The 23490-nt window shown below is 46.3% G+C and overlaps 1 protein-coding gene across 1 annotated transcript in view; it reads right to left on the minus strand.

Annotated features, from left to right (window-relative positions):
• DYNC1H1 (dynein cytoplasmic 1 heavy chain 1) overlaps positions 1–23490 on the minus strand; it is a 67799-nt gene that overhangs the window by 25218 nt on the left and 19091 nt on the right. Inside the window, exons 10-39 of the mRNA XM_055303672.1 lie at positions 22473–22622; positions 20779–20925; positions 17813–17953; positions 17304–17480; positions 17078–17188; positions 16874–16993; positions 16164–16403; positions 14166–14321; positions 13911–14024; positions 12950–13060; positions 12665–12874; positions 12349–12495; positions 11972–12138; positions 11699–11872; positions 10979–11144; positions 10710–10898; positions 10425–10619; positions 9511–9793; positions 9182–9282; positions 8498–8657; positions 7192–7435; positions 6844–7027; positions 5951–6163; positions 5001–5239; positions 4456–4612; positions 2148–2375; positions 1181–1411; positions 790–930; positions 309–542; positions 12–218 (exon numbers count right to left, since the gene is read on the minus strand). Of these exons, the coding sequence (XP_055159647.1) occupies positions 12–218; positions 309–542; positions 790–930; positions 1181–1411; positions 2148–2375; positions 4456–4612; positions 5001–5239; positions 5951–6163; positions 6844–7027; positions 7192–7435; positions 8498–8657; positions 9182–9282; positions 9511–9793; positions 10425–10619; positions 10710–10898; positions 10979–11144; positions 11699–11872; positions 11972–12138; positions 12349–12495; positions 12665–12874; positions 12950–13060; positions 13911–14024; positions 14166–14321; positions 16164–16403; positions 16874–16993; positions 17078–17188; positions 17304–17480; positions 17813–17953; positions 20779–20925; positions 22473–22622 (5337 nt within the window). The remainder of the gene's footprint in view (positions 1–11; positions 219–308; positions 543–789; positions 931–1180; positions 1412–2147; positions 2376–4455; positions 4613–5000; positions 5240–5950; positions 6164–6843; positions 7028–7191; positions 7436–8497; positions 8658–9181; positions 9283–9510; positions 9794–10424; positions 10620–10709; positions 10899–10978; positions 11145–11698; positions 11873–11971; positions 12139–12348; positions 12496–12664; positions 12875–12949; positions 13061–13910; positions 14025–14165; positions 14322–16163; positions 16404–16873; positions 16994–17077; positions 17189–17303; positions 17481–17812; positions 17954–20778; positions 20926–22472; positions 22623–23490) is intronic.

The following is a 23490-nucleotide window of genomic DNA, read 5'->3' on the forward strand; positions in this document are numbered from 1 at the left end:
TATACACTCACCTGTCTGATGAAGGATATGACCCTCTGTGTCCCATATTTATCCATGTCCGGCAAGTTGATCTCATCACAGAACAGGACCAGCCACTTTCCTAGTTGAACAGGAGCCAGAACGACCCCATTAGGTGTGCGTCTGTACTCGCAGTAGTGGTCAAAAGTCTTCAGCAAGAGCTCCGGGGTAGTGGCACTCGAGAAGTTAAGGCCCACAACCTTTAGACGGAAGAAGCAAATGAAGTGCTGTAAGCACCATTCCACATTTGAGCCCCAGAAGGGCTGCTGCCCTCATCCCAACCTCTTTACCTCCATGTCAGGCAAGGCTCGGAGGGCGCTGAAGAGTGTCATGGTCTTGCCAGACCCAGGGGGGCCACATAAGACCAGTGGCTTGTGCTCAGCCAGCCAGGTATACAAGAGGGCTTCGTGGCGGACAGTGTCCAGAGTCGGCACGACGACGTCAGGGGCCGCCACCTTGTGTGTCTCCACTTCGATCTGAGGCACCTTGGCCTGCCATGGCGACCATTCTCCACTGATGGACACCTACACCCAGAGAAGGGGCACAGGTCACCCTGGGACCCACACACCTCCTGAGACTTGCTCTCATACAAATCAGAACTTTCATGTTCATCTGTTTTCCTTTTATACCACATAAAACAAAAACCAGAACCCTTTTATGAAACAGCCCAGCTGTTTTATGCAAGCCCAGCTCTGGGTGAGGAGGCCTGAGGATGCATTAACGCAATGTGGCACGATCAAAGGGAACAAGGCCATGCCTCCACGCACTTACTTCATAATCGATAATGGGTATATTGGGTGCGGCAGGCAGTGGCACTGTGGTGATCCTTCGGATGTATTCACCCAACTCTGCTCTCATTTTCAGCCGACTGTCTCCAGACAAGGACCAGAGTATGGCATAAACCAGATACCGCTATGGAAGGAGAAAACAATCCACTTTTGAATAAAAAGTTTCAATAAACACATTCATAGCCACGTTAACTGTGAAGAGTCGTTGCCAGGGTTCTTGGATCACAGACACACACACACAAAAGCCTGACCCTGCACCCAGGAAAGAGAACACACCCAAGCAGGTTCATTGTTTCAGGAGGTTCACAGATGCAGAGCCACATAAGCAGGGCCCCCATTGAGCCCTGCTCCCCGCGATGCAGGTGCTCCCTGACCTGAATATAGCGCTCCAGCTGCTCAATCTGCATGGGGAAGTCAGGGTGGTTGGCGTTGTACTGCGCCACATTCCGACAGGCCTGGTGCAGCATGGAGAAGAGCGAGCCCAGGCAGCGGAGGCGGGTCAGGTCCATGATGTGCTCCAGCTTGAAGGCGTGTTCCAGGGCCTTGATGACCAGGCCGTTGGAGGTGAAATACGGCTGCATGATTGTGGCTGCATCCCTCTGGATCTGCGACAGGCAATAAATGATACTTTAGTATTTTTTATAATTTTATTTATTCATGACAGAGAGAGAGAGAGAGAGAGAGAGAGAGAGAGAGAGAGAGAGAGGCAGGCAGAGACAGACATGGAGAAGCAGGCTCCATGCAGGGAGCCTGACGTGGGACTCGATCCTGGGTCTCCAGGATCACACCCCAGGCTGAAGGTGGCACTAGATGGCTGGGCCACTGGGGCTGCCCAATAAATGATACTTTATCATTTCAAAAAGCCCAGAAACTTTCACATACTCTAACATAAGCCAGGGAGAAGGTCAAGTGACCTGCAAAAAAATTTTTCCCAGATAAGCTTCAGTGACCGATCCTTATTTCTATACCCTGGTGGTTCTTAAAAATCACATTTCCCAGGAACACTGCTTTTCGTCATTGAAATGGAGAAAGGCAGTGTTTCATCAATTTGCAGAGAAAACTCAGATAACTAAGAGAATTTTAAAAATTTTCCCAAACATGTCCTCACTTTGGCACTGAGACTGCCTTCTAAGGAGCTAGTATAAGACAGCACTGATTATGCAACTCTCTAGTGAGCGCCTAGCTTCAACAGATGAGCAGTGACCATCCGGGCAGTACCATGGCCCCCTTGGCTTCCAGACCCCCAGGGGGGGAATGCCTGATCTCACTGCACATGAAGTCCTAGCCCTCTCAGATGCAGATTTGTGGCCATACATGGCAGAGTGGTGATGGCCCTCATACCTGCAGCATTGGGGAAGCAGCCTCCTCCCCCTCGTCCTCTTTGCCCTTGCGCCGACGCTGGGCCTCATCCTCCCCTTCGTCCAGGGGGATGCTGCGCAGCCTGGCCAGGAAGTTGTTGAAGATCATGTCTGTGCTGAGCACGTCCTCGCTAAACCAGACCATACCACAGCGTGACACCGTAGCCAGGGTGGCATATTTTAAGTCCTGCACTTCAAACATTATTCGCACCTTAAAAAGAAAATACAGAGCACATTTAATGATGCAGATTTGATAGAAACTCAGATGTTAATATATATATTTCTACATATACATCAAAAGGGCAATTAAATTTAGCTTTTCTGCACTTGTTTAAAAGTAAAAAATATCTTTAATTGTCATCACTACAACATCCACCAACCACTCTCCATAAGAATCTGGGTAGGAGGGGCGCCTGAGTGACTTGGTCAGTTGGTCATCCACTTGAGATTCACTCTCTCTCTGCCCCTCATCTGCTTGCACACCCAAATGCATGTGTACTCTCTAAAATAAATAAATCTAAAAAAAAGAACCTGGGTAGGAAATGTGTGTGGTGGGAGAAGAGCAGGTTAGCCCCTCCAGACAAGATCTTGGTGGACAGAAGAAACTGCTCCCTTGGAGGGTGCACCAGCAGTGGATGTGCAACAGCCTTGCCCTGGACGGGGTGTGGTTGCCGCACTGCCTGCCTGAACCCACGAACCTTCACATCGACTCCTTGAGGCAGGCATGTCAGTGTCTCTGTTTCACAGATGGGACTGGGTACCAAACCCTGGTCCTACTGCTGGTTAATGGGGCTGAGATTCAAACCAGATGGTTTCAGTCTAGAGCCTTAACCTCAATGTTAACCTGCTTCACAGGAGAGTTTTCTTTTTCTTTTTTTTTTTTTTAAGATTTTATTTATTTATTCACAAGACACACACAGAGAGAGGCAGAGACACAGGCAGAGGGAGAAGCAGGCTCCATGCAGGGAGCCCGATGTGGGACTCGATCCCAGGACTTCAGGACCACGCCCTGAGCCAAAGGCAGGCACCCAACTGCTGAGCCACCCAGGCGTCCCGAGTTATCTGTTTCCAATAATAGTTAGGATCTACCAGATAACAAGCTGTAATAAAAAGACCCAACAAGTCAAATCAAGACACAAGTCGAAGCACACATTTTCAGACTGGTACCAGGCATCCCTGGCTTGGTTTCTGAAGTGATGATAACCACTGCTGCTGACCCAAAAGTTCAGGTTCATCCACTGCTCAGGCAAAATGATTCCTCCATCTCATGCCCACATCTGGCCCTTTGGTGAGTCCCACCAGCATGAATTTTAAATTACACAACTCAGCAGCTTCCATGCTGCCAACTCCTCTGGCCCACATCCATGGCTGTGCCCAGGTTACCACTCAGCTCCCAGACGGTCCTCTTGCTCCCATCCATCCTGTCCTTAACTACTCAACTACTCTGCACGCAACCGCCAGAGGAATCTGATCCAGACCCTCCCACGGCTCCTGACTCACCCCACAGACAAGGGTCAGGCCTCACAGTCTCCCGGCCCAAGCTGATCTGGCCCCTTTCCTCTGATCTCACTCGCCTTTTCCCCCCTCATTCTACACACCTCTGACCAAGCACCCTATTGCCTACCCTTCACCTGGAACTGGAACACCTGGAGGCCCACGAGACTGGCTTCCTCACCTGCCTTGATCTCCACAGATGGTTCTCAATTATGCCATAATGTCATGCTTCCTGACAGTGCATCCTCCAGATCTTGCCGACAGCTACCACTTCCTTTCAGCTTGTTTTCTCCTTACCACTTCACACTGTCTTCCACTACCACTATTTTTCTGTCTTCCATCATCAGAGTGTACACCCCAGGACAGCAAACGTTTTGTCTGTTTTTTTTCCTGCTAGGCCTTTAATAAAATGCAACTCCTTGCCAAGCCCCACCATGTTTCCTTATCTATCTGGTGGTGTGTCCAGGACCTAGACCAAATGCTCACTTTGCCACTTTCCAGATGTACGATAACTTCAGAAATCCTAACAACAACCTGTAACTTTCAGTTAGGAGTGTTACTTGGGAATTATGGAGTATGCTTAACATTCACCAAACAGTGCAAAGTTAACAGTAAGTCCTATGGAACTATTTCTCACTAGCCACGGGAATGGAAAGGTCTAATATATAGAGACTTAGGCATCTCTGAAAACTATTTACACAGTTGCCTGCTACACAGACCCTGGAGCCTCATCTCCAGAGCAATACTCTGTTAGCACGTGGGATATCTGGCTTGACACCCCAAGGAAGGCCACTTACATTGGGTGGAAGGCTGAGGCGCTCGCCATTTGGCAGAGTCAGAAGCTTGTTGTCATCCAGCACTGAGTTCAAGTTCTCCACCCACTCGGGGTCCACGTCACCATCAAAGACAATCCATTGGCGCTTCTGTAGTTCACCCCTCACGTTGTCTATGATCCTGGTTTGGGAAGGTTTTGAAACAGCTATTGACCAACTTAAGATTTTGAGGTTAGAAATCCTCACCCTACACAGCTTCTGCACTGACATTTTATTTTATTTATTTATTTTTAATTTTTATTTATTTATGATAATCACACAGAGAGAGAGACAGAGAGAGAGGCAGAGACACAGGCAGAGGGAAAAACAGGCTCCATGCACCGGGAGCCCGACGTGGGATTCGATCCCGGGTCTCCAGGATCGGGCCCTGGGCCAAAGGCAGGCGCTAAACCGCTGCGCCACCCAGGGATCCCTGCACTGACATTTTAATTCATTCAGTTTTGGTTAGAAAAATAACACGTGCCATTAATTTAAGGACAGAGCACTTGCTGGAATCAAGGTGAACTCACTTTCTCAGGACATGTGTGAACAGTCCATCCGTCCATTCCCTAGTGTTGGGGTCCAGGGTTCCATAAAGGTGGTCTTTGCTGATGGCCTTGGGGTCAATGATATGGGCCACGCCCTCCACGCCCTCCAGCCTCTCCAAAGCCTTTAGGAGCACACGCCAAGCCATGCTCTTCCCACTTCCTGAGGGCCCCACCATCATCAGGCCATGGTTGATCTGGGTGATCTGATAGAGCTGGAGGACCTGCCAGGCCAATCAAACCACATCAGAATCAATCCAGAGAAAGAATGAGAAGTTTCTCTAGCCCCTCCTCATGGCAGCAGATGCGAGACATGTGCTATGAATTCCCAAAAGCAAGTTAGTACTATTCTGGAACTTTTAATATTACATGGGCCACATCTACAAATAATATTTCAAGAAGAGTTTTATAACTAAACCATGGGGAGTTCTTTGTTAAGCCAGGAAGGCTGGGAGCCAGTGGAAAAGGGGATGACTACCAAGCTGCTTCAAAAGAGGGCCGTAAGATCCTCTTTAAAGAGGGTGGAGACCCAATGGATGAGTCATCTGTGAGAGCCGGTACAGTACCACTTAGGCTCAACAAGCAGCCATGTGACAATATGGTTCCTAGTCTTGTAGAAGAAGAAAAGAAGCGAAGCCAATACAAAATATAAAGCGTGTACTGATTAGCAGATTTATGTTGTTAACCTAAGATGTTGGAAAGTCTTATAATAGAACTATTGGTATACTTTCCGTTATAATCATGCTTCTGTCAGAATTTTCAGAAAATGAACTATATCATGAGTGAAATTTTTGGATAAACGGTCATGTCTACTACGTGTAAGAAAAAAGTCTTGGGTCAAATCTTCGTAAAGCAGATGCTGTGCCTCTCTGGCCCTCGTGGTCCTAGTTCTCTCAAAAGTGGCCTATGCAGCTAGCAGGGTCAACCCCAGTTACCTTCTCAACCCACATGCCGCCAACTTCTTCTCCATCTCCATATGTCAGGTACATTTCCTGGCACACCTTCTTCAGCTCTTCTCGGAGCGCAGTCATTTCGCCCCGGTGGTATTGGACCCCGGGGAACACATCTGATAAGAGGCTGAAGAGCAGTGGGATGTCTTCTGCCACTAGCTTGGGCACCATGGTCTCACAGACGCTCTGGATCAGAATCTAACAGCAAGAAAAGGACCGAGCTCTGAGAGGTGTGGAGCAAGGCTTGCACAGCCACTGCTGTATTCCCAGAAGGTACGTAAGATGTGGCTGTTAGTGATTCAGCTCACTGTGCAAATACAGCATCTTCTATCCATCCATCCCAGGACATGTGAATTGCAAAGGGAACTCTCAAGTCATGGCTTAGATGTTGAAAAAGCCAATTTAAATATTAGTGTTTACAGGTGCCTGGGTGGCTCATCAGTTAAGCCTCTGACTCTTGGTTTTCACTCAGGTCATGATCTTGGGACCCTAGGGTTGAGCCCCAGGTCAGACTCTATGCTCAGCGGGGAGTCTGCTTCTCTGCTCCTCTCCTTTTGCCCCTCACCCTGCTTACACCCACTCTCTTTCTTTTTTTTTTAAAGATTTTATTTATTAATGAGAGCCACAGAGAGAGAGAAAGAGAGCGAGAGTGAGAGAGAGTGAGGGGCAGAGATAGGCAGAGGGAGAAGCAGGCTCCATGCAGGGAGCCCCAGGTGGGACTCAATGTCAGAACGGGATCATGACATGAGCCAAAGGCAGATGCTCAACCACTGAGCCACCCAGGCGTCCCCCACTCTCTCTTTCTAAAAAAAGAAATGAATCTTTTAACAAAATTAAGTGTTTAAGGTGTGAGTGATTACAAGAACATGTATACAAACCTCTTGTTCAGGTAGATTTTCTGCAATTTCTCCTTCATCAACTGCTTCCCCTCGTTCTTCTTTCTCCCTCTTTATCTTCTGAATTCTCTCTCTCTTCACATTTCCTGCACTTACCAGCACACTCTTCAGAGCTCGAAGACCAAAGTCATAATGGCTTTGAGATGAGAGTTGCTCATCACACAGTCTGAAAGAGAAAAGGTCTGCCTTAGGACAGTACACTCTAAGCAGCCAGAGTCAAGAAATCAGACATGGACGGTTGGAAAGATGTGCTGTGATTAGAGATGAACCCTAAGCGGCATAACTCACATGCATTAGATACACAGTTGGGGATGACTCTGGGGCACTCACTTGAAGAAAGGGACGATTTTGTTGGCGAGGACCTCAGCAGTGCGGAAGCCCTGCGAATACAGCATGACTTGGGCAATGAGCTGCCGGTCAGGCTTGGTCATGGCCAAGCTCCGGAACAGCTTCTTCAGGTTGTCGGGAAGGTTGGACCTGCCTGCATAGCCAGGGTTCATGGTGATGAAGATGGCCATGTCTGGGCTCACTTTCACTTGCTTGTTGAGCAGCTCACAAGTAATGGGGGCAGAGGCTGAATGAAAGTCAGAGAACAGTGTTAAAATTTGTGATGTTCAAAAACTACGCTAAATTCTCCCTAAAATCACACACAAAATCACCCATTTCCCTGCTGGCCTCTAAAGCCCAAAGCCCAGGACTGCAGAGGAGTTGCTCTCTGGCCCTCCTACCAGCACATCACCCCACCTGGGCAGACCCAGCATTGCACACCTCACCTACATAAAAGCTACATGAATGTATAACAAAGTCACCAGGGGCAGGAAGCACTTACTTTGCTTGCATATTATCGTGTGCCACGAAGTTAACATAAGGATAGAAATGTAGCCCAACAGTAGTTGCAGAAATAGAAATCAATGGGACACTATTGACTGGCTCAGATCATGAGAACTGCCTTTTCCGGGGATCCACCATCAGTACCCACACCCAACCTCCATTACTCCATCACAGAGCACATAGATACTGCTTTCTCTGACACTCCTTTAGTTTCACTAAGGAGGTCTCCAAGTCCTCTGGTAAAGACAAGTTCCTATTATTGCAGAATGAAAGCAACACTAAAAGTTAACTGTGCATGTAAACCGTCCACCACCGGTGCCATTACTTCCTCTAGCACCCACGCTGCCCCTACCAGGCACGCCTGGCTTTGTACAGAATGAGACAGAGGAAGCCGCCCCCGGAGCCTCTCAGAGCAGGTTCTCCTATAGCACACAGGACACGTTCCCAAAGCTCCCAGGAAGAACACTCTGCCAATAGGCAGCCCGGAAAGCTGGCTCTGTGGCATGCAGAGGGGGGAGGGGGAAGGGAGGGCCCACATGGGCCCAATACTCGATGTGGATAGATGCTATGGGAGGGAGCATAGGGACTCTTGTCCACCAGAGGAAGGACAGCCAGGGTTTGGGCTGTTCTGGTCTCTGAGCAATTAGACTGCCTACACGGTATCATCCTGAGTCTCACCACCCTGTCTACAGCAGTGAGTCCTGGAAGTGAAGTTAAATTATAATATAAAGTGGCAAGATGGACCGTGGCCCAAATTTTCCCTCTGCAGTTGCTAAGTAACTTGCAAAGAAAAAGGAAGTCTCACTCTTATCACAGTTGGGGTTGGAGTGCTCTCTCAGTGCTTCCTGAATACACTGCACCTGCTGTGACACAGCTGACAGCATCCGTTCCTCCAGGCGGTTGAACTCGTCAAAGCAGCCCCAGGCACCCACCTGGCAGAGCCCAACAAAGATCCGTCCCATCGCCTGAAACCGGAGCAAAGAAAAGAGCTAAAACTATGTGCCTCCATGCTGATTCCATGGCCCCCATGCCGGCCTGAGCCCTCTGTCCACTGCCCACCCCATGTGGCTACGGAAGGGACAACAGGCTCCCACGAGAGCAGGTACTTCATTGACAACATGAAACATACACACGTGGTACATCGCACCTTTCCTCCTGGGCTAATAAAATCCTAATTATAGAGCTGTTATTTTTATTCTATCACCTTCTGTTGACTAAAAAAAAAATCTTGTCCATAATAGTTGTTTATTCCCAGACATAAGCACGAGCCATTTCTTCCAGAAACACACAGCTCAAATCAGTACCGAAGCACATAAGCACATATGCTAGGTCCTGCTGAGGTCAAAATAACACCATCCCCAGGACTCAGAAGGGCAAATGAGCCATGCTGAGCTGTGAGGTCCGCAGCTTGGAGAGGGGTCCAGGCATGGCGCGCCCCAGCGGGCCTCTCAGCCCATTAGATTTTAGGTGGACTCAGAAAGCTGCTCACCTGGAAATCGAAGGTTTCATCACAGTTGAAGACTAAAACAAAGCGTCCAAGCTGATGGCCAAGAGCTTTGACAGACTCTGTCTTCCCAGTCCCGGCTGGTCCTGTCATTTAAAGAAATGTGACTGAGTACTTAAGACCACGGGGACTCATCTTCAGCTTTACACAATTCACTTACAGAATCAAAGGACATGTAATAACCGCAAACAAATCTAAGATTCTAGAATGTACTAGCTATGTAATTAAAAAATATGCTTAAAACCATTAGTTTAATCTTTACAAGTTATATTTGCCCTCTGACTCTATCTGTCCAGGTCTGTGGAGTGACTTACCGAATGGGGACCCGCCCAGCCTGGCCTCCAAGGCTTGAGTCATGGTCAAGTAGCAGCGGTCGGTGAGGGGAGTCTGCACCAGCTTGTCCTGGACACCCAGGTACTCAAAGCCATAGTTAAATTTGGCATTTGCCATTTGGATCGACAACTGCTGTAGCACATCAGTTTGCTTAGGGTCAAAGTAAAAGCGCATCTGGCTGAGCCATTCGAAAGATTTGGCGTTGTCAATTTTGCTTTTGATCAAGGATCGAGTCACATCCCTCTGGTGAACCAGCTCTGTAATCTGAACAAAGGGTCACTTTAAGAATTAATCATAAACTGGAGAAGTACAGTGCATTTCTTGAGGATGCATCATTGAATAGACTTTTAATCTGAGATGCAAGATTCAGTTATAGTGGCTTTCAGTAAACATTCCAAAGTGGAAATTCACTTTTAAAAACAATGTAACTGTTATTCATACAATGAAATTACATAGAATCAAGAGCTGCAGCAGGACCAAACAACCAACAAAACTACTTTAAGTGAAAACTCTACAACTAGCAGTACATGAGTCTCCGACCTCACTGTCTGGCCCCTGTGGGCTGGGCACAGCACTATTGCTAGCACACCCAGGCCTCCCGGTGCCACCCCCTTGGCGCTGTTTTGAGAAGAGATGAGGAGCAAGAGTGGAAAACTCTGATCAAAGCTCATCACTTCCTGTTTACCGGGATGTGTATATGAAATGTCCTGCTCCAGCATGATCACCTGTCAAGAGAACAGAGAGCCAATACCCCCAACCGAGAGTTCATTAGCATGCCACCTCCTTTTCTCCCTAACACCAATCAGAGAATTTCATAAGCAATGTTTCCCGTAGCTGCTTGAGCTGAAGGCACAAGACCCTAACTGGTGAGGAATGAGTCAGACACGGGACTAACCAAGTGCTCCAGTTTCCGCCTTCGGAGTGGCGGCTGCTCCATGAGGACTGAGTCAGCCAACACGTTGAGGGTGACTTCCACATTGCTCAGCACAGAGTGCAGGGGTGCCGCATCCCCACTTCCCCCGATGCTGGTCAGAGCAGTCTCCACATTTTCAGACCAGGCAATCTGGGCTGACAAAACTACAAGCTGGGCCTGCATGACACAAGACACAGGACCAAAAGATCAGTTTAGACACCAGCCAGTGCATTCACCTTTATGCTGACCACTTCTGCTATACGTTACCTGGTACTTATCAATCCATGTGATATACGTGTTTGGATCGATTGAAGTTGCTTTACCAAAAATCTCAACTTCTGTAACAGATTCAGCAAGAAGTTTAGCCAGAGTAACTCTCATTTCCTTTTCTACCAGTGTGAGCCACTCGTTGATTTTGGGATGTTCAGTAATTGACACGGGAGTTTTAAACATAACCTGAAATAAACATAATTTAAGAATGAAGATCTGCAAGGACAGGAAAGAAGCATTCATAGTTATAATCATAATTCAACTACCTCCTCTCCTTCACGGGATGAAATACCCAAGACGACAGAGTTATCCTCATTTAGGATGATGCTTGAAACCCCAGCAAACATTTTCTTGAAATGTTTCTGTAACTTAGCTACATTCTTACTGTTTCCAATGATTTCAAGCAAATCTTCATCACCCACAAAATAGAACCTAAAATTAAAATAGCATCCAAGTTGCTAAAGTCTTATACATAAACAAGGTCAATCAAAGCATAACTTCAAATCGTGGGAAGGGAAACTGGATTTGGAGGGCAGTGGACAATCTCCAGTCTGAACGAAGATCACATCCAAATTTCTCCCATTGAAGAAATTTGATCCTCAGCAGAAGATCCTTATTTACTTAACAAGATACCAAAAATGAAGTCTACGGATTTCATGTCATTCATCTTATTTCGTGGACTTACTTTTTAAAAGCTTGTGATTTACAGTAAGCAAACTGTTCAGAAAGGAAGAAATGCCACTTGGAAAATAATCAGAGCTAAATTTTTATGAGTTATAAATTGCACGGAAGGGTGGATAATAGTTCCAGTGGAGCTTAATAAACAAATACAAGGAAGAAAATCCTTTATAATTATGAATAAACACACAAAAAGGGAGTAATAGTCATTAAATGGATTCCCAATAACAAAACTCTTGATATCAAAGTGACCAACACACAGAACCAGAAGAGAGAGCAGACGGCTCTTGAAATTAAACTTATCTTACCTGGGGAAAGATGATCGCTCTCTTTCTAGGTATTCTCCCAATGCCTTCTGGATCTTTCCTAGCAGGTCTGCCAATCTCTCCAGAGACCTCTGTACCCCCTGGATGTTCAGAACATCCATAACAAGGGGAGACTTGGATACTTTTTTCATCAGAGCCAAAAACTCTGTGCTGATACTACAAATCAAATTGAAACCGTCATTAGCTTTTCAGTGAAAAACAGTTACCAGCCACATCCACGACTCGGCTCTTTTGCTTCCTGGCTCCACGCTGTACCTCTGGAACCGCTGGGTTTCCACTGGCAATAGGTGCTTGATATCTGCACTGCCCGTGAAGATGCCTTCCAGGTAGACCCACCGTCGCTGCACATCAATCCACACGTCAAAGAGAGCCATGATCCGATTCAGCTTGTCTTCCCAGCTTAGGGCATCTTCTTCGAAAACCTAGTGCATAAATGGAAAGCAGAGCCCAGCTGCTAAACTTTTCATTCATAGATATGCCAAAACTTACTAAAAAAAAAAAAAATATATATATATATATATATGCAAGTTATGTCAATTTATTTGACTCACACTTTAAAAACAGTTTTAAAGGTATAACAGAGAAAGTACAAGAGAATGCTCGATAAGAGAAGGGAGGCTTCCCCATGGTACCTTGTAATACGGAGACAGCTTCATGGCTGAGACGCTGTTGATGTGCTCTTTGACCTTGTTGAAGAGGTCATCCCAGCCTCGGATCAAGCGACACTTGTTCTGGTAGTTAACCAAGTCTAACTCGTAAGTATTCCATACCTCTCTTATCTGAATTAAAACCAAAAAGAGGAACGTTATCAATATGTGGGCATTCACCAGCTGTATAAGCGACCAAGTGTTATGAGGACAAATGGACTACAGATACAGCTGTTTCTACTCAGCTCTAACCTATGGCACAGCCAGAAACATGATGTAAAAACGGCTATCAATTACTCACCTGCTTCAAAAATTCTTCCAAAGCCATCTCCCCTTGTGCCACAAGCAGCACATCCTTGACAACAGCTTCATTTTTCTGCAAGTCAACATCCCAGATTTGACCAAGGGTGAGCTCCGAAACAACCCAATTAACATGAAGCCTTTTCATCAACTGCTTCCAATGGCGATCTTTAAGTGCTTCAGATTTCAGCTCAATCACCAACATGTTTATCTGTGGAGAAAGTAAGCAGAATTACCTGTGCAGCTGTGTTCCTAATGGACACCCAGGATTCCAGCACTGACTTACCTTCAGGTAACCTTTCAGAAGCCTCTGGACAAACTCATAGGATGCGTACTGCCGTAATCGAGCAGGGAAGTTTTTCAGTTGGTTCAAGAGGCCATCCAAATTTTGTCGAAGCTGTTGAAAGAAACATAAGATGATATTTAGTCCACCAACATTTCCTTTAAGTGGTGACATACCTTAAAAAAAAAAAAAAAAAAAAAAAAAAGATGGTTTTAAGGCGTGCCTGGGTGGAGCAATCGGTTAAGCGTCCAACTCTTGAGTTTGGCTCAGGTCATGATTTTATTAGGGTCATGAGATCAAACCCCATGTCAGGCTCCATGTTCAGTGGGGAGTTTGCTTCTCTCCTTCTCCCCTTCCTGATCTTTCCCTTCTGTTTTTCTCTCTCTCTTTTTAAGATTTATCCATTTATTTGAGAGAGAGCACGAGAGCACAAGCAGGGGAGCAACAGAGGTAGAGAGAGAAGCAGAATTCCTATTGGCTCCCTGTGGGGAGCCCAAGGTAGGGCTCATCCCAGGACCCTGGGATCATGACCTGAACTAAGGTAGACACTTAACCAACTGGGCCACCCATGCACCCCTCAAAAATAGTTTTAAAGCAAATTTTCTATCAGTCCAGATGAATACTGTAAATTACCATCCTGTGACATTTTGTGAACTCACAGTAGATCGCAAAGCTTTTAAGTGAAATCTACAACTCTCAACATATGATGTTTTTTTTTTTTAAATTAATTAATTAATTAATTTATGATAGTCACACAGAGAGAGAGAGAGAGAGAGAGAGAGAGAGAGGCAGAGACACAGGCAGAGGGAGAAGCAGGCTCCATGCACCGGGAGCCCAACGTGGGATTCGATCCCGGGTCTCCAGGATCACGCCCTGGGCCAAAGGCAGGCGCCAAACCGCTGCGCCACCCAGGGATCCCTCAACATATGATGTTATACACAACATCTACTTTAACTAGGTATACCTTTCGAGGCTGGACGGAAACCCATGGCTGCTCCTTCATCTGATCAATCTGCTCCCAGACCTTGGAAAGTTCTGACCAAACACCTTTGAGATCCTGCAGTTCTTCTAAGGCCACCTGTGATTATGACAGTGGAGCAGTGAGCCTCTGGACACAGAAACCACTGCAGGTCTGGCAAGGCCCTTAAGATGGACCTGGTCAAAGGCAGAGCCAGGACGAGGAGCCACACCCCTACCTCCCTGCTCCTGCAGTTCATACCTGGACACGCTCTTCACTGCCACTGAGAAGTCCTGTATCGGTCAATTCTAGTGCCTCCTTGGCCTTTGCACACTTCTCCCGGTCATCCTTCAGCCTGCCAAACTTTCCTTCATATATGGTTAGAGCCTGAAGTGCCTCCTCTGGGCGAAGATTGCCCTGAAAGCAGTCAAAGTGCAGAATTGCAGTGCTAGGTCCCAGGACAGATACATGCTTTAGCTCTGAAATGGTGGGGAGAGCCCACTGAAAGTCTGCAAATTTGTGATTTCTTAAATATGTTTCTAGCAAGTAAGTCTTCAGCAAGACATACACTTCTGATTCCTGTACATTACTGAAAGGAACTTTTACTTCTGTATTTGACATAAATAAAGTATGAATAAGAAAGATGGAGCACCAGGGCACCTGGCTGGCTCAGTCAGAAAAGCATGCAACTCTTGATCTTGGAGTTGTTGAGTTCAAGTCCCATGCTAAGTGGGTAGGTGGGTGGGTGAGTAGGTCGGAAGGAAGGAAGGAGGGAGGGGGGGAGGACGGACGGACACCTCTCCATTTAGCCACTGTCTCACTAAGTGCCTTGGGAGACAGAAAGAGAAGAATCAGGACAGACTAGAGCTTAGACAAGGACACTCCCGAGTGAAGGGACATGGCTCTTGGGGGCTGCCAGCCATACCCTCCTTAAAGCACACAGCTATTATGTCAGTTACCAAGAGAAGGATGAGAAATCAAGTAGTCCTCAGTGAAATGGGTTCCAGTTGAGCATTAAACTATTATTTGCTTACTCTTCATTCTAATAACTTGAAAATGACTATATAAAATATCACTGAAAATTTAAACTATAACACAATACTAGCAAAAAATGGCAATAAAAAATACTCAAGTTTTGGTGATCAGAATCTTGCCTATTGATCATTACTCCCTTCCCTGATGGAGAGAATATTCTGCATAAGTACTGGCATTTGTGAAAGATCTTAAAACAGGGGCCCTCGAACCAAAATTAAACACAAAGTAGGACCTTTGGGTCCAACAGTACAGACAGGGCTGAGGCAGGACAGAGCTCTTTGGGGTAGGTAGAAGGCTAGATCCGCCACTGGGCCTGCTGTGGAACACCTACACCCGAAACTAGAAAACCAGATTAACATCTGAAGTATAACCATCTTTCCCCTTTTATTTCCTGTCTATGTCTGTATGCCTAAACAAATCAGACTGAATTCTGCCTCAGGAAACAGGGTACGCTGTTCTGTATTTGCTTGAGCCTTGCACACACTGTCACCTCTGCCTGAACCCCCTCCCCACTATATCTGTGATTTACCAGCTCTCTTTCCTCCCTCTGGTCTCCACTCAGATACCACCCTCCCTACAAAGCAGCACCCCACCATCACCCAGACCTCACCCTCTTCTTCCCAGCCCTCGCCCTTTACCAAAGCACCAATCACTACCTGACTCAAATACGTATTTTCCTTGGTTGTATTTTACCTGTCTCTCCCTCTCCCTACCTCCATGGGGGTAGGGGCTCCTGTTCACTGCTCTAGCCACACCGCCCAGAACATAGTCGGTGCTCAATAAACACCTGAATGAACCAAGAGGATGGACGGTGGTAGGTCCTATGTACAGAAGTAACTACAGTGACAATGACAGCAGAACCTGCCTCCCACAGCACAGAGCTAGGCAGTGGCAACATAAGGCTCGGCCTGTGTTCGTGAGAGATTAAATTCTAATTCCTGAGTATGTCTAAGTAACAGGATACCTAAGAACAGGAAAAACTTTAATTTTTAAAACCACCTCTCGACTTAAATGATTATCATGAGGGGTTCAGGGTAAAAGAGGTCTAAATTGGCTTTCACTTTTCAAATCTACGACATCTAAGTGTTGTTTTAATTATGAAAAAAAAAAGTCCTCATCATTGGAAAGCTAAGCCAGAGCAACGCCTTCTGAAGTGTGGGAGAAACGACATCAGATCACGCTATGGGTTTAAGAGAGGCTGCTGGGGTGGTGCGCAGGGCTCACCGTGACAGGCTTGGTTTTCTCCCAGTCTGCCAGCAGGTCTGTGGTGCGGCTCTCCACGGCCCGGTCCTCCTGCACAATCTTCATCTGCAGGTTTGCCACCTGCTGCTGGATGGCAGAGTCCTTCCGCCGCATGATGTCATTGAAGGCCCCCCACTCGCCCTCTATGTTGTCGATGTAGAGCCAGGAGGGCGGGAACTGGAACCTCTGCTTTTCCAGCAAGCGCTGACCATTGCGGTAGAGCTTTGAGAGTTAAGAAATAGAGTTTTTTCCTTTAACAATAGAAATTATCGTCAGGTCCCCATATAAAGGGAAGACTCTGTGGCTGTCAAACACATATCAGTACATTCACTCCCTTCCACCTCAAGCCTGTTGAGGTGGCTGCGCCCAAGCAGCCTGGAGAGGACTGAAAGCATGCTGCTGGCGGTGCTTCACCCCCAACTTCCAAATCAGAAAAACAAATGCATGTGTGAGGACTCAACGATCAACAGCTAAAGTAAAAGATTTAAAAAGCAAAACACAGTGGTTCTCAAAGCTCCACACACTTCAGAATCACCTGCAGAGCCGATTAAAATGCAGAGCTCCAGGATGCCAGGATCTGTGCTTTACCCTGCACACCAGGTGGATACGAGAGTGACAGTAGGGAGCCATGTGTGCTTTAACTCTAAGTGCCTACACAGCCGATGAGAATTTTAACTATGCATGGAGCTCACCTCAACTTGTTTTTCAAACTGTTTTATCTTTCGTTTCAAAGACTGTACGTAAGTGATGAAGGTCACGGCGTCGGAGGTGCTGGCCGTGTCCACTGAGTGCTGCTCCAGCTCCTGGCGCGACTGTTCAGAGAGAACGCAGAATTTTAACACAGAGCCATGGTTAACCAGTAGCCTCGTGACGCTGCCGGGACCTTGGCTCCTCACCTTTGAGATCTGGGAATGGAATTCCGTCATGTTCGATCCGAGCATCTGCCCAAATTTGCTGAGAACCTCCTTGTGCCAAGAGTCGTACTTCAGGTTGACCTTAGATTGAACCTGCAGGTGAAGAGCCCGTGACGCGATCATTAGTTCCTTCCTGCACCCTCATCACCTACAGATGTCCCCTAGAGCTGGCAACCACGGCCCCTTTCAATGAGACAGCAGAGCGCACCTTGCCGTAATCTATAACTACCGGCCCAAACTCCTTCTTGGTTTCTGCATTGTCAAAAGTGCCTCTGGCCTTCCTTATCTGAACCAGGAGAGCCTGCCATTTGTTGAGATCCTCCCCAAGTCTGTTGTAGATGTTTTCAGCCTGCATGTCCCACAGGCACTGATACTGAAGCCAGACCTGCAGGCGAAGAGCACAGTCAAAGAGCAAAGCAGGGCTTTTCACCCTGTAGCAATATTCATACTTCATTAATAAGACTCACTTTCTTTCGACATTGTTAGAAAAATCACTTCACATTCTCAGAATTTTCATATTGAAAGATAAAATTTACTGCCCTCTGAAATGAGAGTTCATGTCCCACTAGATTTGTTCTACTGTTCACAGTTTTCTTTACAATAAGCAAGAGTTATCTAGCGTGTCATATTATAGACACATCACGTTCATTAGACCTCATACTCACCATATCTAAGACAGAGTTTCTAGCATAATGACGGAGACAGGGAGCTTCTCACCTTGACGTACTGCTCGACCTCAGTCACGATGCCCATAACTGCAGAGTAGGACTCCTCCAGGGCAGCAGGGCCATCAGGCATCCGCGTTAAAGCGTTCCGGTAGAATTTCTCTTCCTCCGTCAGCTCGTAATGCACGCCCACCTGAGCAAGCAGAGCCAGAAGGAACACAGGTGGTGTGTACAGAAATGTTCACCTCAGAGCCACCTTTCACTGAATTCCAATGAACTGAAGGAAGAACTCGCTACAGAAATAGCATCTGAGGGATAACATCCACCTATCCCAGCCACAAGAAATCAGAAGTCTACTCAAACTTCACTCAACCAACAAAGGGAACACCAGATCAACTACAAGCTAGAAAATGGGGCATCACTATGCAAGAACAGTTACAGAACCCTCTGAGCCCTTGGAGCAGAGCCGTTGGAGACCTGAGCCTCTCTGGGAGCAAAACACAAAGGTGGTCTCTAAAGAACCAAGATTAGCGTTCTTTAGAATTAATTACACCGGCTAGGACAATGGAAGTGATGACCCAGTAATCGTTTCAATGGTCTGAGTGTTGCCCACATGCCAGGCGCTGTTGTAGGCACAGGAAACAGCCTGACAAAGATCTGTGCTCACATGGGCCTACATTCTGTGGGAGGAGAGACAGGGAAAAGCAAACTACAGAATGGCAGCGGGTGAAAAGCACTGTGGAGACAAAGCAGGAAAGAGGAGGGCCAGGAGTATGAGGTAGGAGAGGTCAGGGAAGGCCACACTGAGCAGGATCAGGAGAGGGAAGGAGTGAGCTGTGTCAATAATTTTACTACGAGAAGTTCCAAGCAGAGAGATCGAGTGCAAAGGCCCAGGGGCAAGAGCCTGTCTGGCATGTCTAAGGAGAACAAGATGCCAGTGTGGCCGGAGCAGAGTCAGTGAGCAGGAGGCAGGTACTCCAGAGAGGCAACAAGCAGCATATTCCATGGGGCCCAGCACTCTGCCATGGGACGTGGGCTTTCATGAGGAGTGGCACGGAAAGCCATTGGTGGATTCTGGGAAGAGCAGTGTCAGGACCAACATGAAATCTAAGACTGCTGTTGTGCTGAAAATAGATTTTAGGGGAGCAAAAGCAGACATAAAAACCCACCCAGAGGAACTGTAGGAATCCAAGTGAGGGATGATGATACCTTAGACTGGTAGTATCAGGGGATGTGGACAAAAAAATATCAGGGTGAATTTTGAAGACATAGACACTGGGAGGCCAGGGTGACCCCTCGACTTAGGCCTGAGTGGGTTAAGGGTGGGGAAAGGTAGGGAAAGGAAAGGGAAAGGTGGGAGCAAATCTGAGGGAGGAGGTCAGAGACATGTTCAGTTTGATGTGCTCATCAGCCTTGTGGAAATGCCCAGGAGCCAGCTGGACTGAGGCTCTCGAGGTCCAGATAAAGGCTGAGATGAAGGTGGGAACACAGAGTCATCCCATAGGGTCAGTCTTAAAAGAACGGACTGGGTGGGACAGAGTACTGGGAGGAGGAGCACACAGAACAGGTAGAGGCCAGAGGAGGGAGAGCCAGAGAGGAGCCAGAAGGGGACACTGGCCAGAGAGGTGGGGGGACAATCAGGACAGCCCAGCAGAACAGCAGGAGGGGGTGCACACCTGTCATATCCTGCTACTGACACTTCTCATGGGCTGGGAAGACTGCAACAGGTAAAGGCCGGTGACCCTGACACCTGAGAGGTAGGGACCTGAAGCAGGTGTACAGACAAGTCCTTTGTGTTTTTACCAAGGGGAGCCAGAGCTAGAGGATGACAGGGGTCAGGCTTATTTGCTGACAGGAAATTCAGCAGAGGGAAGAGTGCTGAGCCTCAGAGCAAGGACAGGGGACCCAGCAGAAGAGAGACTGGCTTCAGTTCCATCAGATGTGGAGACAAACAGGACAGCAACGCAAACAGAAACATGGCAGGTTAAAAACAGAACATGGTAAGAAATATCCTGCAGTTTGCACAGACTCCCTGAGCAGAAGGAATCAGTATCCACAGCTCGGCTCTGATTAGCTAGACACTGTCAAGTTTTGGGCTAATCACTGCCAAGATTCTGAGTCTATAGGTGGTTGCTACTGCAAAAAAATCTGAGGGCTGAGCCTATGTTGCATATGTTCAAAGCTAAGACTTTCTACAAGAGCTGGTCAAAATAGAGGTTGTGGAGATCTGCTGATGTGAAGTAATATTGCTTAGAGGCCAGGGACTAAACAGTTTTTCGGGTTTTCCTTTTGCTCCAGAGCAGGTTATTAAAACTGTATCTGGGACTTGTTTTAAAATAACATGGTGGGGGAAGGGAAGGGAATTGAAATTTAAAATGGCCACATGATAATAAACAAAGCAAGTTGGTGTGAGCTGGTGAGATTCCTAGATTTATATATATCTGTAAATCTCTATAATAAAGTGGGAGTGGGGAGGAATAGGAATTAAGATTCCCAAAGAAGTTCACGGAGGGAATTTATTTATTTCTTTATTTCATTTCTTTCTTTATTTCCTTCCTTCCTTCCTCCCTCCCTCCCTCCCTCCCTTCCTTCCAAGATTTTATTTATTTATTCACGATAGACATAGAGAGAGAGAGAGGCAGAGATACAGGCAGAGGGAGAAGCAGGCTTCATGCCAGGAGCCTGACGCGGGACTCGATCCCGGGACTCCAGGATCCACCTTAGGCCAAAGGCACGTGTCTGTCAAACCGCTGAGCCACCCAGGGATCCCCCACGGAGGGAATTTCTAAGAGCCTACTGAGATTAGAACTACAGAGGCAAGTATTTGGAAAGGTAGCCACAGGAAAACTGTCAGATCACACAAGGCTTCCTCTAGCTTTCCCTTAGAATGCTGAGCCACAAGTCTGGAGTCTGAGAAGACATATCAAGAGCAAAATTTAAAGAGACATGATAGAGGTGCCACAGAGCCCTGGGGAGGCTGGTCAGAAGGCCCACAGTGTAAGTCTCTGGAAGGCTCACCTGGTACCTCTGACTTTGGATCCTGGGAAGAGACAGCACAACCATCTTCCAGGCAAACATTTCCTGATACAGCTTGTACCTGCACTCTTCAATTGGCGGATTCAAATAGATGACCTGATTGGTTATTCTCAGCTCATGAACAACATTCTGTAAAAGAAAGATTTCATTTCTTACTCAGCAATGAATAAACTTCATTTTTGAAGTTTAATAAATGGCTTTTATTAGCCATTTATTAAAATAATGGCTTTTGATAAAATGGCTTTTATCAATTTGTGATGTCTGAATCATTATTCATGAGAAGCATGATCATTTCTCGGTTAAAAATCTAATACCTAAGTGTGATTCCAAGGTACTAATAAATTGGTGGATGCCTACAGAAGCCACTTGTCAATAAAATGGTACTGAACATATGTGTATATGACTGCTCAGTAATCATCTCAAGTAAAGTCAGGTGCTATGAATGCTTAAGTCTGAAACTGGGTAAAAAGTATACAAATTACAGCTTTTTTTTTTTTTTTGGTCATACGAAGCATTAGAATTATTTCAAAGAAATGTTCTTGATATAAAAGCTTTTTCCAAACTAAAAATAATGGTTTTGATGCATAACACTTTCTCCCCCTAAAATTTTATTAACCCTCTTGAGTCTGAACCATGAGTCTATTACTTTATCAAGAGAACATGGTCTTCTATATTTCATGTATATGGTCCGTGGCCCTCCCCAAAGGGTTTTAATCAGAGGCCAGGCACTGATTAGGTTCCTCCTGGTTTCCCATGTGTAGGTGAACACCATCTGATTTAATGTGCATGGTGGTCTCTGTACACAATGATCTTGGGACCCAAGAACCCTGTGCCACTGATGCAGTGACGAGGCTGGCATTAGCCATCAGACACATGCCAGCATGGATGTAGGTTTACATGTCAAGGTGAGGCTGTGCCACCTCCCAGTGCCTGGTTTAAGCTAAGCAAGAATTCCAACTCTATCACCATGAGTAGTTGCTTTACTTAGATATACCCATTTGCTTTTCTGCACCTCTGTATTTTAAAGAGAATGCTCTGGGGATAAATATATGTAATATTCAAGAACGAAAACATTTTTCAAGCATTAAGAGAAAAAAAACGAGAAGGTAACATCTGGGGAGAAAAAGAATAGCCGATTGTTTCCCCCACATCAAAGTTTTTACCTTCAGTTCTTTGAGGCTTCTGTTTTGTGAAACATTTTTATTGGTAAATTTAACACAAATGCAACAAACCATATAATATAAAATACTGACTTCAGTCACATTTCCTAGGCCCCCACAGCACAGTTTTCACATCTCCTTGATTCCTTCCAACCTCTGACATTTTTCTCAGTTTTTCCTTGTCTTTTTCAAATAACCTTGACACTCTGGAAGAGTACTGGTCAGGTGTTCTGAAGGGGACGTCTGATCTTTTGTCATGATTAGAATGAGTCTGGGAGATGTGAGGACAAGGACGGGGGTGGGAGGGGGTGGGGAATGGCCCTGCCAGCACATCCCACACATTGCAGGCTAAACAATGAGTACAAGATAGCACTGCTGATGCCGACTTGGGTCACCTAGGTGAGGTGGTGTCTGTCAGGCTTTTTCCCTGTAAAGTGGCTCTCTCATCAGTACTTTTCAAAGGAAGAATCTTTTGTTTGATCTACTAGCAAACTGGATGCTATGGGAAATACTTACTTTAATCTTTGGCTCTCCACCAGGCTTGTGACTAACTTGAGGTGCATCTGTATCCATGTCAACTTCTGCTTTATCTTCAGCTTGTCCAAGAAGCACCTGGGTCCAAGCTCTCAGGCCAGCTTGTAGGCGAACGCCCAATATTCTTTCAATCTACAGAGAATGCAGGATCAAAGAAGAGTGTTCTTTCCAAGTTAGCTCAGCAAGCAAGTCAGATAGAAAACCAATGCTTCAGGTCAAGGATGACAGTTGCTACCAAACCCTTCATCTTACCCTGGTTCCCCATCTCACTCTGTCCCTCTCTCAGTCCCAGACAATCTGACCTCCATCTGGAGGCTAACCTAGTCACCAACCCTCCGACTTGTAAGGGACAAGGAGATGGATGCAGACGCAGTCATGGTCTCACTGCTCAACATACTAGAAAATTTATAAAACAAAAGCATTTTCCTAGAAGCCTCAGAGATAAAACTACCAATCTATAATTTGGAAAATAAACCTTTTTTTTTTTGGTAAAATTGAGATAGAAATTGACATAACACATATTAGCTTTAGATAGATAACATAATAATTCCATATTTGTATATACTGCAAAACAACAACCAGGCAAGGCTAGTTAACACCTGTCAGCACATACAGGTAACGGTTTTCTTTTAACAAGTAAGGAACAAAGTCTTCTCTCTGATTGTAATGAGACAAGTGAATGCCCTCTGAATAGGACACGTGTATGTCCTCATGCAAAGTCTGTCTTGGGTCACACAGCCATCCTAGAAATGGTGTAATGGCAGCTGTGATAAAATCTGAGACTTTCAGGAAATTTGGAAGAGTGGGGTTTGTTAACTTTCCTTGGTAGTGTCCTATGTGTGGATACTCTGCATCTTTGTGGTTACAGGCTTTCTCTTCCTTTCTAATACACTTTGGAGTTGCCCATCCACCACCTGTCCACTGCCATGAAATATCCTACTTTCCAGGGCTCTCCATGATGCTGACATCTGTCAACGAGAAAGCCACCATGGGGTGCTAA

The sequence above is a fragment of the Nyctereutes procyonoides genome, unplaced genomic scaffold, assembly GCF_905146905.1.
Source record: "Nyctereutes procyonoides isolate TBG_1078 unplaced genomic scaffold, NYPRO_anot_genome, whole genome shotgun sequence".
Lineage (NCBI taxonomy): Eukaryota > Metazoa > Chordata > Mammalia > Carnivora > Canidae > Nyctereutes > Nyctereutes procyonoides.